At 35.0% G+C, this 15,256-nt stretch overlaps 2 protein-coding genes and 1 long non-coding RNA gene across 3 annotated transcripts; 2 read left to right on the plus strand and 1 right to left on the minus strand.

Annotated features, from left to right (window-relative positions):
* Nucleotides 1–4,865: 4,865 nt before the first annotated feature.
* On the plus strand, nt 4,866–6,930 carry Pif1 (Pif1 DNA helicase). The gene has a single exon (XM_066738082.1). It carries the CDS (start codon nt 5,045–5,047, stop codon nt 6,920–6,922), a length of 1,878 nt encoding a protein of 625 aa, XP_066594179.1. The 5' UTR covers nt 4,866–5,044; the 3' UTR covers nt 6,923–6,930.
* A 622-nt stretch (nt 6,931–7,552) lies between these two features.
* Nucleotides 7,553–12,271, minus strand: brun (trafficking protein particle complex subunit brun). Its single transcript, XM_066738081.1, has 12 exons — nt 11,002–12,271; nt 10,653–10,926; nt 10,388–10,586; nt 10,096–10,307; nt 9,832–10,030; nt 9,346–9,760; nt 9,036–9,256; nt 8,607–8,967; nt 8,369–8,525; nt 8,120–8,297; nt 7,830–8,053; nt 7,553–7,764 (listed from the first exon to the last, which is right to left on the minus strand). The coding sequence occupies exons 1-12, from the start codon at nt 11,940–11,942 to the stop codon at nt 7,570–7,572; spliced, it is 3,576 nt and encodes a 1,191-aa protein (XP_066594178.1). The 5' UTR covers nt 11,943–12,271; the 3' UTR covers nt 7,553–7,569.
* A 1,904-nt stretch (nt 12,272–14,175) lies between these two features.
* On the plus strand, nt 14,176–15,014 carry LOC136779881 (uncharacterized). The gene is made up of 3 exons (XR_010823685.1): nt 14,176–14,335; nt 14,664–14,745; nt 14,854–15,014. It is a non-coding gene; the product is annotated as an uncharacterized lncRNA (long non-coding RNA).
* Nucleotides 15,015–15,256: the final 242 nt, after the last annotated feature.

Consider the following 15,256-nt stretch of genomic DNA (forward strand, 5'->3'; position numbering starts at 1 on the left):
TTGTCCTTGTGGACTCTCGACGTTGGCTCATTAAGTTCACCTAATAGGGGTCCATCTTTATTGATGTGTAAATCGTTTCCTCGACGTAGTAGTTCTTCGTGTGACAACTCGGATCCACACCAAGGGACAAAGAAAGTAAGGGTAATTAGTCACTGAGGAGAGTATCAGTCATGATCTGGTTGACCTTTGTGTGAATTAACATTCACGCTCGAGAGGAGGAAGCTTTTCAATTAACAGCTAGAAAGAAGTAACAATTTAGTTAGTTTCTCTATTCATTCACTTTTTGTAGCATGCTTTATTAATTTATATCTTTGTCTGTCTTTGAAATTCCTAATTAGAATCTGAAATGTGGGAATATTTTCCTTGAAAATCCTTCCACATTTCGGGTTGAATTCTCGTTTTTTTTTTCAAATTTATTCTAATTTTTTTGTTTGTTTCAGGTCGAGCGCTAGAGGACCATGGTTAGTGACCCCGTATCCAATATCGATATAAACCCTATAACGAATCGACACCTTTCATGCGGTCATTTCCACCTTAGGTTGGAGTGAGTCAAACCATCATTCGGAATCGAGCCGTCGTTGGAGGAAGACGTACAGGCAAATACATTCTTTTCTTATTTCTCATACTTGTTTAATTTATTTTATGTTTTAGGAAGGACGCTTATAGGACAAGGCTACCAAGGAGTAGGAAGTAAACACTCTCCGTTTACTTAAGTCCACATTTATTTAAATAATTTCAAGGATAGGCAAATTTACTTTTATTACTTTCATTCATTGTTAATTCAAGTACAGGTGTTTATTGAGAAGTGGACTCTCGAGTGTCAACTGGCTCGGGCTGATCCTCCTTCAACGACTATCAACCCTTACTTACTTTGTCCTTGTGGACTCTCGACGTTGGCTCATTAAGTTCACCTAATAGGGGTCCATCTTTATTGATGTGTAAATCGTTTCCTCGACGTAGTAGTTCTTCGTGTGACAACTCGGATCCACACCAAGGGACAAAGAATGTAAGGGTAATTAGTCACTGAGGAGAGTATCAGTCATGATCTGGTTGACCTTTGTGTGAATTAACATTCACGCTCGAGAGGAGGAAGCTTTTCAATTAACAGCTAGAAAGAAGTAACAATTTACTTAGTTTCTCTATTCATTCACTTTTTGTAGCATGCTTTATTAATTTATATCTTTGTCTGTCTTTGAAATTCCTAATTAGAATCTGAAATGTGGAAATATTTTCTTTGAAAATCCTTCTACATTTCGGGTTTAATACTCGTTTTTTCAAGTATATTTTTGTTTTCTTTCTGTTTCAGTTGGATCGGGAGAGGACCATGGGTAGTGACCACATTGTCGATTGTCGGCATAAATCCAACACAAACCGACACCAATCATGCGCCATAGCCACCCTGGGTTGGAGTGAGTCAAACCATCATTCGGAATCGAGCCGTCGTTGGAGGAAGACGTACAGGCAAATACATTCTTTTCTTATTTCTCATACTTGTTTAATTTATTTTATGTTTTAGGAAGGACGCTTATAGGACAAGGCTACCAAGGAGTAGGAAGTAAACACTCTCCGTTTACTTAAGTCCACATTTATTTAAATAATTTCAAGGATAGGCAAATTTACTTTTATTACTTTCATTCATTGTTAATTCAAGTACAGGTGTTTATTGAGAAGTGGACTCTCGAGTGTCAACTGGCTCGGGCTGATCCTCCTTCAACGACTATCAACCCTTACTTACTTTGTCCTTGTGGACTCTCGACGTTGGCTCATTAAGTTCACCTAATAGGGGTCCATCTTTATTGATGTGTAAATCGTTTCCTCGACGTAGTAGTTCTTCGTGTGACAACTCGGATCCACACCAAGGGACAAAGAATGTAAGGGTATTTAGTCACTGAGGAGAGTATCAGTCATGATCTGGTTGACCTTTGTGTGAATTAACATTCACGCTCGAGAGGAGGAAGCTTTTCAATTAACAGCTAGAAAGAAGTAACAATTTACTTAGTTTCTCTATTCATTCACTTTTTGTAGCATGCTTTATTAATTTATATCTTTGTCTGTCTTTGAAATTCCTAATTAGAATCTGAAATGTGGAAATATTTTCTTTGAAAATCCTTCTACATTTCGGGTTTAATACTCGTTTTTTCAAGTATGTTTTTGTTTTCTTTCTGTTTCAGTTGGATCGGGAGAGGACCATGGGTAGTGACCACATTGTCGATTGTCGGCATAAATCCAACACGAACCGACACCAATCATGCGCCATTGCCACCCTGGGTTGGAGTGAGTCAAACCATCATTCGGAATCGAGCCGTCGTTGGAGGAAGACGTACAGGCAAATACATTCTTTTCTTATTTCTCATACTTGTTTAATTTATTTTATGTTTTAGGAAGGACGCTTATAGGACAATGCTACCAAGGAGTAGGAAGTAAACACTCTCCGTTTACTTAAGTCCACATTTATTTAAATAATTTCAAGGATAGGCAAATTTACTTTTATTACTTTCATTCATTGTTAATTCAAGTACAGGTGTTTATTGAGAAGTGGACTCTCGAGTGTCAACTGGCTCGGGCTGATCCTCCTTCAACGACTATCAACCCTTACTTACTTTGTCCTTGTGGACTCTCGACGTTGGCTCATTAAGTTCACCTAATAGGGGTCCATCTTTATTGATGTGTAAATCGTTTCCTCGACGTAGTAGTTCTTCGTGTGACAACTCGGATCCACACCAAGGGACAAAGAATGTAAGGGTATTTAGTCACTGAGGAGAGTATCAGTCATGATCTGGTTGACCTTTGTGTGAATTAACATTCACGCTCGAGAGGAGGAAGCTTTTCAATTAACAGCTAGAAAGAAGTAACAATTTACTTAGTTTCTCTATTCATTCACTTTTTGTAGCATGCTTTATTAATTTATATCTTTGTCTGTCTTTGAAATTCCTAATTAGAATCTGAAATGTGGAAATATTTTCTTTGAAAATCCTTCTACATTTCGGGTTTAATACTCGTTTTTTCAAGTATGTTTTTGTTTTCTTTCTGTTTCAGTTGGATCGGGAGAGGACCATGGGTAGTGACCACATTGTCGATTGTCGGCATAAATCCAACACGAACCGACACCAATCATGCGCCATTGCCACCCTGGGTTGGAGTGAGTCAAACCATCATTCGGAATCGAGCCGTCGTTGGAGGAAGACGTACAGGCAAATACATTCTTTTCTTATTTCTCATACTTGTTTAATTTATTTTATGTTTTAGGAAGGACGCTTATAGGACAATGCTACCAAGGAGTAGGAAGTAAACACTCTCCGTTTACTTAAGTCCACATTTATTTAAATAATTTCAAGGATAGGCAAATTTACTTTTATTACTTTCATTCATTGTTAATTCAAGTACAGGTGTTTATTGAGAAGTGGACTCTCGAGTGTCAACTGGCTCGGGCTGATCCTCCTTCAACGACTATCAACCCTTACTTACTTTGTCCTTGTGGACTCTCGACGTTGGCTCATTAAGTTCACCTAATAGGGGTCCATCTTTATTGATGTGTAAATCGTTTCCTCGACGTAGTAGTTCTTCGTGTGACAACTCGGATCCACACCAAGGGACAAAGAATGTAAGGGTATTTAGTCACTGAGGAGAGTATCAGTCATGATCTGGTTGACCTTTGTGTGAATTAACATTCACGCTCGAGAGGAGGAAGCTTTTCAATTAACAGCTAGAAAGAAGTAACAATTTACTTAGTTTCTCTATTCATTCACTTTTTGTAGCATGCTTTATTAATTTATATCTTTGTCTGTCTTTGAAATTCCTAATTAGAATCTGAAATGTGGAAATATTTTCTTTGAAAATCCTTCCACATTTCGGGTTGAATACTCGTTTTTTCAAGTATATTTTTGTTTTCTTTTTGTTTCAGGTGAGGCGGCGCCGCCTCCCTCCCCGACGGTGTGCCACCTTGTCGTGGTGGGGGGGCTCACTTCTACAAGATCCCTTCCGATTAGTAAATGATTCGAATTAATTTTCTGATCTTTGGGAATCTTGTAGGAGTGCCAAGAGCACACCACACCTTAACGGGAATCCGTATACCGACATTACAGGGCGAAAACTATTTCGCATGCAGCGTCGTCATTTGTTGACGGATTGTAAAGTTATTACAGGTTTTTGGAAATGCCAGAAGCTTATCTACTAAGTTACGTTAGGAAAATTAACAAAAAATGAAACAAAATTTTTGTTTAAATAAATATATTAACATTATTGAGAAACAACAATTAAATCGCAAAATCCCCCAACGTACTTTACTAGATAATGTTCATACGTTTCCAAAAAGTCCACAAAAATGCAAATCTGTCAAGAAATGACGATGCTGCATGCGAAATAAATAATGGAAGTATTTCGTGTTCGGGAAGTCGCCAACACGAAATTCTTCCATTATTTATTTTGCATGCAGCATCGTCATTTCTTGACAGATTTGCATTTTTGTGGACTTTTTGGGAACGTAAGAACATTATCTAGTAAAGTACGTTGGGGGATTTTGCGATGTATATACGAGATAAGCGAGGATGAGTTATACATAGGCGCGCGTATTAGCACTACATAGTAAGAGCGCTGGTGTCTTTTTAAAGCAGTTCCTAAATACATCGAAACATTAGAGAAAGCCATACCTGGCATTGGTTGTTACTACACTTGGCAACCTTGGATCTGATCTAGATCACGATCCAACCTCGCCGCAGGAATGTAACGTCGAAAAAAAATTACTAGATGAATCAGAGGCTTCCGCGTGAGCTCGATGATCTCGATGATCGAGTTCACACGGAAGTCTCTGATCCATCTAGTGATTTTTTTTCGACGTTGCATTCCTGCGGCGAGGTTGGATCGTAACAGATCGTGATCTGGAATATCTGGATCGGATAGATCGGATATGATCGGATCACGAATGTAAACGTCCTGTGAATACGACGTGATACAACGATTTTTGTAAAATTTTAACTGTTCATTAAAAGCAGTGTAGAAAATAGGTATTCTGCTTCGTAATTTTATTCAAACTATATTATTTTTTAATATGGATACGGAAGACAGTTCAGTAACCTGCTCTGTAGTTTTGGAGTGGTTAAACGAATTAGGATCTACTGTGAGAAAAATAAATCACAGAACAGCTACCTTACGCTTGGTGAGAAATATTGAACGTGAAATATTTGTTGAAGTTCGCCCAGAAAAGAATAATCAAATTATAAAGTTAGCTATAAAGGGAATTTCGGTTTTTAATAAATTTATGGCTCAGGGTAAGGCGTCGATTAAATTTCAACAAAATAAATGTACTCTGTTCCTGTCAAATGCTCCTTCAGCTAAATTAATAGGATTTTTAAAAACAATATTTATTAAGATGACTGGCCATGTACCACAGAGCAAAGGAAATTGTAAAAACAAATTTGCTTTAAAATCGTTAGAAGGAATTCAAGAAATAAGTCCTGCTACTAGTACAGAGGTTAATAGAGCTAAGGAAAAGGCTTTGGCTGTGTCGCGAGCGACTGTTACAACTCCATCACCTAGTTCTGTAAGAAAGCGAAAGTTTTTAGAAGAAAATGGTGTTAAAATTCCTACAGCCAAAAAACTTTATGAAAATCCGTTAGTGGGAGAGATGACGGAAGAGCAAAAAGAAGTGTTGAAAGCAGTACAATGTGGAAGAAATGTGTTTTTTACTGGAAGTGCAGGAACTGGCAAATCTTATTTATTAAAAAAAATTATTTCTATATTACCTCCAGATGTTACTGTTGCTACAGCAAGCACCGGTGTAGCAGCTTGTCACATTGGTGGAATAACTTTGCATCAGTTTGCAGGTATTGGCCTTGGTTCTGCAGTATTAGAGAGATGCTATCAATTAGCTTCTAGACCTTCCATTGCCAGTATTTGGAGAAGAACTAAGCACTTAGTAATAGATGAGATTTCTATGGTTGATGGAGAATTTTTTGATAAGATAGAAGCAGTAGCAAGGCATATCAGAAGAAATGACAAGCCTTTTGGTGGAATCCAATTAATATTATGCGGAGACTTTTTCCAATTACCCCCAATAGCAAAAGTTAATGATCAAATTAATTACTGTTTTAAAAGTGAATCATGGAAAAAATGTGTTCACTTTAATTATGAGTTAAAAATAGTACATAGACAAAGTGACCCTGAATTTGTAAAGATTCTTAATAGTATAAGAATAGGTAGAGTAACTGAAGATATTACTAATAAGTTAAAAGCAACAGCTAATCAGAAAATAGAAAGAAATGGTATATTGGCAACAAGATTGTGCTCTCATATTAAAGAAGCTGATGAAATTAATAACTTTCAGTTAGATGAGTTAAAAGGGGAAGTAAAAGAATATAATGCACATGATTCTGATGAGTCCATGATGAAAACACTGGATCAACAGATAACTGTTCCTAGCAGGCTGATATTAAAAATTGGAGCACAAGTTATGCTATTGAAAAATATTAACATTAACAAAGGGCTGGTTAATGGAGCTAGAGGAGTAGTTACCAAATTTGTTGATGGAATGCCTTCTGTTCTATTTCGTTCAGGGACCAATTATTTAGTTAAGGCAGAAAAGTGGTCTGTAAAACTTAGTACAAATGCAATAGTATATAGAAAGCAGCTTCCATTAAAATTAGCATGGGCCTTTTCTATACATAAAAGTCAAGGATTGACTTTGGACTGTGTTGAAATGTGTCTATCAAGAGTTTTTGATGCTGGACAGTCATATGTAGCTCTATCCAGGGCTCAGAGCTTGGATTCTTTACGGGTTATAGACTTCAATGAACAACAAGTATGGGTTAATACAGATGTTTTACAATTTTATAAAAATTTTAGAAGAAATAGGCATGAAGTAGAAATTATACCTTTAGGAAAGAAATTGAAAATTGAAAAGAAAAATAATTACTTAACTAGATCTTAATAATTAAAAGTGTATACCTGACATCATTGAATTTCAATAGAATAAACTTGACAAAATAAATGTGACTCTTGTTTAGATAAAGTTATTTGAACTCTTGTTCACTATTTGACTCACTATCACACTTGTGTTAAATTTTCACTACAATTTAAGCTGTTCTCTATATTACTGCAAGTAAGTTTCAAGTACTGATAATCTTTATGTGATAAGTATTGTAGAATTTCAATATTTGCAGCTTACTTCCAGTAATAACGGAATATAGCTTTAGCTAAAACTTTATTCTGTAACTGCAATTTCATTATTATTTATATAAAGTATCAAAGAAATTTTGTATACTCATCTATTTTGTTACAAATTACCATAAAAAATATGCATTTGTCCAGTTTGAATGTTATTTTATAAAAACATTACACAGAATACCAATTGATTCCATTTCCTACTTATCAACAAAAGTTCTCAAAATATTCTAATTTTTCTTTCTCATGAGTGGCTTGACCCCTTAAATAAAATTATTTATCAATAAAAACAATTGTTTTGAGCTTCATTTTAACAGAAAGTGAAAACTCTATATATTATTCTTTCCATTCAATTACTAAGGTAGTTTTTTTTCTATAGACTTTACAAATTTTGTACAAATAGATTCTACAATTTCAAACATCATTAACAGTGATTTCAATGGGCGGTATATAACGCCATGTATGCCCAGCATTTGTAAGTTCTGTACAGCTTTGGGAATTATTGGAGGTCGTGGGATCTTTGTTGCAACACCGGATATCTGCTTTATATTGACCAGTATGGAAAAACAAAACTCGGCATTCGTGGTAATACGTGTTGAACTCCTGTAACTAAAATATAATTCTATTACTTTGATAATGGATAAATGAACAAGTGTAAAAATAGAGTCACATACAATCGGTATCATGGCTTTATTGGCACCAATAATAGATAGTTTTGTTTCTAATTGATAATTATGAACACCATTCTGGTGATCTTGGTAAAAACATATGGATAATTCTAAGTCTTTCAGCGGATAATCTAAAGCATTGGTAACACCTATTCCAATATCAACACATTCTCCTAAGTCACATGTAAGCTCATCTTGAACTTTAATTATCTTATTGTTTACTGTCACTTCTGGAAAGAAATTATTTCTTTAAATCTATCATATAATTATTTGAAATTATTTTAATATCAACATACCCCATTGCAGCGGACTCATTCGGACAAGGTCAAGCATGTCTTGAGAGAGTATGATATAAGATAACGTAGCCTTTCCTGTTGATTCAATACCCAATAACTGCCATCTTAAATCAACTAATGAGGCTATGTGTTCTGAGCAAATTTTTTGAATTTCTTGACCATCGGTTATCTCATTTAGCTGTTGACAACCATTTGCAGTTTTAATAGATTAAATAAATGATTGCATATACATGTTATTTCTTCAGTTACCTTGGTAAATTTATCAAGTGGACATCTTGCTACTGGAACTGGAATTCGACAAGGTTCCTTTCCTTCCATATATATACATTTACTATCTGTATAATAGAGTTCCATTTCATGATTTGTCATGTTCATAACGTCTAATACTAAGTAAAATTGAGATGGCCTGTAAAGTTGGACTAATTAGATCGATTCAGTACAAGTTATGATATATATATATATATATAGATTTAGAGATAATTTGTACAATTCTGCTGGTAAGACATCCCAATTCGTAATATGTACACTTGGCAAAATATCGATTGTAATGAAAACCGAGGAAATCCTGCAATAGCCAGCTACTAATCCGGCACCGCCAGAATATTTTATTTTCAATTCTCCTTCTATAACGTTCGATGTGTTTGATGGCACTGCGAGCTTAGATAAATGTTTACTTGCTATGGAAGAATGACCAGAACGCGAACTCATTCCGGATCTAAAAGACGACGTAAGCTCTGACTGTCTTTTTGTGTGATGATGTGGGGAATTCAATCTCGATGGCAATGAACTGGGTCCTGACTGCGACATTAAACTATTTGACTGGCTGAGACAGAAACTGTTGGTAATATCTAAAAATAAATAAATTTTAATTTATTTCATAGATTTTTTGAATTATTTACTTTTAGAATAATATTACCATCGTAAGGGCTGGGTACTACGAAGTCAGTAGCTGCATATACGTATAACGTAAAACTAGCACTGTTGTCAGGCATTAAAGGTAATTGAGTTATTAAGTTTTCATCGCTCCACGTGAAAACTTTTTTTTCCGTTACTGTATCAAGGGTAGATTGTATTGATAATTCTATTGTATCCAGGGGGACTTGGCTTACATTTTTAATCGTTATTGTACATTCGGCACTAAAAACCAATATTTTCATCAGATTTTCGTCATCTTAATACATTATTATATTATCTGGATTATTAATTGAAGTTACAGAATAAAATACCTTTCCCCACCGAATAAAGAAAGACTAGCACTTGTAACAATATTATCTCCTGAACTGAAACTTGCAGTTTGTGGGAAGCTCGTGGCAACCTCAACTCGTGGTAGAACAGGTATTACATCTACTGTATACTGCGGATGAGGCATACCTTCCATATGCCTTAATCGACAGTTTGATTTGACTCCTAAAGTATGAGTACTAAAACCTATTATTTCCAGCTCACCAACTTCGCGAGGTTTACCCGCAAGTGTAACTGCTATTGGCCCAGTTTGTGCTGGCAATGTAATGCTCTCTGGTAATGATTCAAATACTATTCCATTTGTTAAAAGTCTCATATTTGATACATGAAGCTCAAATGGCAATGGATTTATCAACTGCAAAGAAACCTCACAAATATCTCCTTCTACCCATAAATAATCTGCAATAAATTAAACATATTAAAATTACAAGTCTAATTTTCGTATTTACATTTATAAGTTATTCACTTACCAACTTTACTTTTGGAGGTAACTTTTCTCTCTAAAGAGCCAAAATTTATTGGTGTAAATAAAAATGGACCATGATCCTCTTTAACCCTTTGAATCTTTTGAGGCTGTAAATGTGGTTGGAGATTCTTTAACATAAAGGACTTAGTCTTTGGTATATTTACTAAATTTGCAGGTGGTATTACTATTCCAGAATCTAAAACCTTTAAGAAAAACACCTTACTTTCTCATTAACTTTATTGTTTGCATTGTAAGTAAAGATACCTACAAGAGGAACTGGTGCTCCTTCACATTGCTGGGCTACGTTTTGAAGCTGCAAGGCGATATCTTTCCTTTCATTTGGAGTTAAATAATTATACATGGTTTGTAATAAAAATGTTAAGTGTCGCGTGGCTAATGCTGGATTCCCCATTCGATTTGCGGCTGCAACTAGCTCAGTTAAAACTTGGATTTGTACAGCTGGCCAGCCTCTGCGGTTTTCTTTGCAGTTACCAATTTTTAAAATTATATAGGATTTGTTATTATCATATTAAACACATATATTAACTCTAGTATCTTACCAGGAGACATTTCTACTGGATCTAGCGATAGTTTAAACCCTGGTGCTGCTTGTAGCATTAAATTGTAACATTGTTGCCAATCTGGATTAGGATTATTTTGAGATACGTAACGTGTTGCAGCAAATCTTAAGCAAAAGGATGCTTTCCTCATAAACCCACAACATGTGTACAAGTCTGACAATGTAGTAAACCTATCGATCTAAAATATTTGTATGCATAATGGTACAAAGATAAATCTTAGTATTAATGAAAAAGTGATACATACCTTTTCCTGTTCACTCAATTTTAGATTAATAAAAATAACATTATTCAAAAATGATGCTGCCTGTAGTGTGCAGTTCTGCTCAATTGAGATTCTACTAGCTTTGAAGCTAGCTTCGGTTTCTATAACGCCTGCATACTGATATTTGCTATAATGAACAATAGCTTCTTTATACTTTTTGGAAATATCTTCAGGTTGTAATATGTAGGGTATATTGCTCTTTGTTGCTTCTATAACAGGTGGTGAAGGTAAAGTAGCTGCAATCTGAGATCCATGCCTTAAGATAGAAAATAAATTATTTTTTTGTATTAAGAAAATTGTTGCTTTTAATTATCTCAATATTTATACATACCTTTGCTTACCTGGACTTCCTTCCTGAAGAGAAGAATTCCTTTGTAAAGGGAGGTTTCTACACATATTAGGATATAAAATTAAGACTGAAGCTGCGCATAATCCTTCGCATGCTGCTCCTAGCCATAGCCAATCATTAACAGATTGCAAAATATTGGCTGCTGTGCTATAATGACTCAAGGCATCCCCTGGAAGCCCTGCTTGTAAACACAAGTCTCCTAAGTTTTTTGTTATACGACCAATGCATCTTTTTCGATTATTTCTGGATTCTAAATCAAGACCAATGAAATCTTTTTTTTCAAATGGAGCCAATAAAAGAGGTACACCACGATCAACTTTTTCTCTAGAACGCTCCAGCCTCTTAGATTCCAGGACCCAGAACAAAGAATTAAGGCACTCCATGATATATACTTCTAAATCAGGACAAGTATCATCCATATAAAAAATAGCTTGAGTTTTAAAATTGTTTGGTACAGTCATATTTGGAGGCAGTTCATGAGGAATATTGTTGTGAGCTGGTCCAAAGAAAATGGCACGAGAATCGTATAATGTCATGGTATATTTGGCTTTCAAAATTTCATGTTGCCTACATAATTCATCTAGCTCTATTTGGTTTTCATACCTTCCCACTGTGATTAGACCTAAGAGCTTCCTGTGAGTTTGAAAGTCTCCCCAATCATTATTTTCAACAGGATGGTCCCTGACAAATCTGGCAAGCATATCTCTCGATCCAATATTGGAATCATTTACAGTGAATCTACTGCCAGCTTTGACAATGCGTTCGTACAGCTTGGCAACTGTTTTTGGCTTGATTTGTGTACCAATCGGTCTAACGAGTAACAAGAGTGCAGCATGATCATGAGACGTTTGTTCATAATCAGGACAAGACATCTTATTGTCCGGTACCGGACTCGACAAAATTACACTAATAGCTGATCTCATTTATATATCAAATGACATTAGATGTCAATCAATTAGTACGTATTCTTTACAATTCTCTAGTCATACTTTCCTGATATCTATTGTTTTCTATTCATGATAATAATAAGATAAACAAGATATCTCAATAGAATGGCATTTGACAGAACTTCAAAACTTTCAAAACATGTGATAACGGTTAAGCCTAAGTTATATGGGTTTCTATAGAACACCTACTACCAAATACTTGGTCAATGAAAGGAAATCTAAAAAGACCAGAAAAATAAGAAAGGGAGCTATCTAATATTGGGCGGTTAGTTACTGGTTACGTTCGCAATCTGATTAGATTTCAAATTACGATTCGACATCGAATGGCAGTGATGCAACCTTCGGAAAAAAAACAGATGAACTGGGGCGCGTTCCAAACCTTTCCCCGGAGAGCATGGGGCGTATTGCACTTAACGGGATCCCTCACGCCTACTTTATCGACAGTTCAAGTCAATAAACAATTCGTTTAATAAAAGTAAAATGCGAAGCAAATTGCAAAAACGGGCTTCTTTATGACAAGGTGCCAATTCTAACGAGTCAATCGAGCTTAAAAAAACTCAAATCGGATGAAGAATAACGCTGTACTACTGTCTCGCGTTCTTGAAGTGGAAGTAACCAAAAGTAACCTCTCTTCAAGAACGCGGCACAATGGTACAGCGTTATTTTTCAACTAATTTGAGTGTTTTAAGCTCGATTGACTTGTTAGAATTGGCACCTTGTTATAAAGAAGACCGTTTTTGCAATTTGCTTCGCTTTTGACTTTTATTAAGGGGATGCATTGAGTGACTCAAACACTCATTCAAGTTTATTTCCCAAACTATTAGGAATATGAACTTTTTCGTAGAGATTAAATTTACTATTTTGACTGTAATGAAGCGCGCTACAAACTCGATTTCTCAAAATTACAAAAAAAAATTTCATGAAAATTATAAATAATTGTAATTTTGTTGGTCATAATAATATTGAAAATTAGGCCTTGTAGCGCATTAAGAAAACTTCTATGACTAATTTCAGACCAAGAAGAAACAAATATACCTAAAAATGTGGAAGAATTTTTTTAAAACTAAATTAGCTATTGAAAGACAAGTTTTACACTATTTTACCGACGGAGAAGTTTCACAGTGCGTTAGACAAGGACAGGCCTATTAGCTCTCTCGCTGTAGAAGGGGTAGTTATATGAGGCTTGCCTGTTTTGAGTGAATTGGGATCTGACAATGGCCGTCCAAAATATACTTATTGTTTGTAAAGTTTTTCTTTAGTCCAATTTACTGCCACAATTTTTAATTGCACAATAAACTTTATGGCTATTTTTTTATTTTAATTTGACTCATATTTGAATTTCTAAAGAAACAATATTAATAACCCATGGGTTTTTAATGGTTTGGTGTATTTTGAATAGTTAATTTTTTAGCCACCAGATGTCACATCAACCAATTCAGATCAGATCGTAATACATTGGCCCTCGGAGGGGCTCACCCTTAGGCTGCTTTCACATGCGGTGTAAGGTGCGTAAACGTAACTTACGCTAAAACGTTACCCAATCAAATCATTTTCGCGATAATACGCAAGCATGCTGCTGGCCGCTGGGTGCTGGCATTGGGAACTGACAGATTGGAATATGACATCTGGTGGTAGAAATCAAAACTATTTTAAGCATGCTTAGCTATTAATGGTATGATTGATACCTATTACTGATTATTAGATTTGATTAATATTATAAAAAATAAGAAATTATGGAAGTAGGAATTATTTTAGCACGTGAGAAATAAAAAACTAGGCTGTATTGTGCAGTAAACATTTGCTAAAGTAACTCCACGAAGGATTTAACCTTTACACACCATTCTTTTCCTAAAGCTGGCTATCATTTGATTATCATTACTAATTTCTTTGTCTCAGATTATCACCCACCCATGATATTATTTCAATTAAGTTTAAATACATTTTTAAACATACGTCTATATGTATTTCTTTATTATAATGCATGCTTCTTTCCGCCATATTTGCCCCCACTCTTCTCCCATGTCAGATCCCAATAGTATGTACATACATACTACATACATATCTTACACCGCATGTGAAGGCAGCCTTAGGCTGCGTTCGTTTATGTACTGCCAGTACTGAAAACCTATATTTTACGTGACATATATTGTAGAGTTTTAGTACTTGCAGTTAACAAACGAACGCAGCCTAGTCGTTGGTAGTCAAAAGCAGTAAGGAAGGAGCAAAAACATTTTCGCCGTTCGCCGGCGTCCCTGTTCGCTCTTCCATATTGGTTCCCGAGATAGAAGGTACTGCGTTTGTGTGATCCGCAAGAATCGAAGAATTCTAGATTAATCTAGTCTTCTTCACCGTCAATAATGAGAGCGAAGGTAATTGTTTATTTTCTACTGTAATTATTTTTAAAAATTTTGTTTGTATTTAAGATAAAAGTCCTGGTTTTATAAAAGTACAAGAATCTGATAATTTGGCACATATCCACTTTTAATGGTTTAGGAATTGCTGTTATTCTAATAACTCGTAAATTTTTTTTATGCTTTTTATGTAATTGCTGTTTGTATTAAAGAAAATTTTTTTTTTACGGTTATCAGCTTTAATTTTACTTAACCTAAAAGTTTACCACGCACGCTAACTCATGCTTAAAACTTCATATGTCGAGAATGGTTACGGAATAAATTTTAATGTAATTTTTATTTATAGTGGCGTAAAAAGAGAATGCGCAGGCTAAAGCGTAAGAGAAGGAAGATGCGTGCAAGGTCGAAGTAATTCATTCTCAAACTCTGTAAGTATTTATTCAAGCTATATTCACGATTCCTTTTCATTTCTATTTCTAGTACACAGGTAATATACTTCTTTATAAGATTTTATGTAGATGAATTATTTGTTATAGCTGTGAGAAAATCTTATTCCTGACATCATTCGTATCCAACTACTTCAGAATTTGGTGGAGATTGCATTGATTGAGGTTGAAGCACCTTGTTTCTACAGAGAGAAGAAAATTTTATAAAATTTTTAACTTGTATAGAACAATAAAAAGACTATTCAAGGTAATACAGTTTTTTTCCTGTAACCAAGCCAATAACATCAAAGTTAGTAATATTTGTGTTTTTATTACAAATTTAAATTTTAGTTTGTTTTTTGTTGCTTCCTATAATATTTCAGTAATTGGAGGTAGTAAACATAACCTTTGCGTTCATTATTAGTAAAGTGTATAGGACTTGTATTAGAAATTCTTCTTAAAGAAATAAGGGTGATACATATGAGTAACGTGGATAGGAATGCTGATTATTAAC

The sequence above is a fragment of the Prorops nasuta genome, unplaced genomic scaffold (genome assembly GCF_024137725.1).
Source record: "Prorops nasuta isolate Cenicafe-Biocafe unplaced genomic scaffold, Cenicafe_Pnas_1.2 PNAS00018, whole genome shotgun sequence".
Classification (NCBI taxonomy): domain Eukaryota; kingdom Metazoa; phylum Arthropoda; class Insecta; order Hymenoptera; family Bethylidae; genus Prorops; species Prorops nasuta.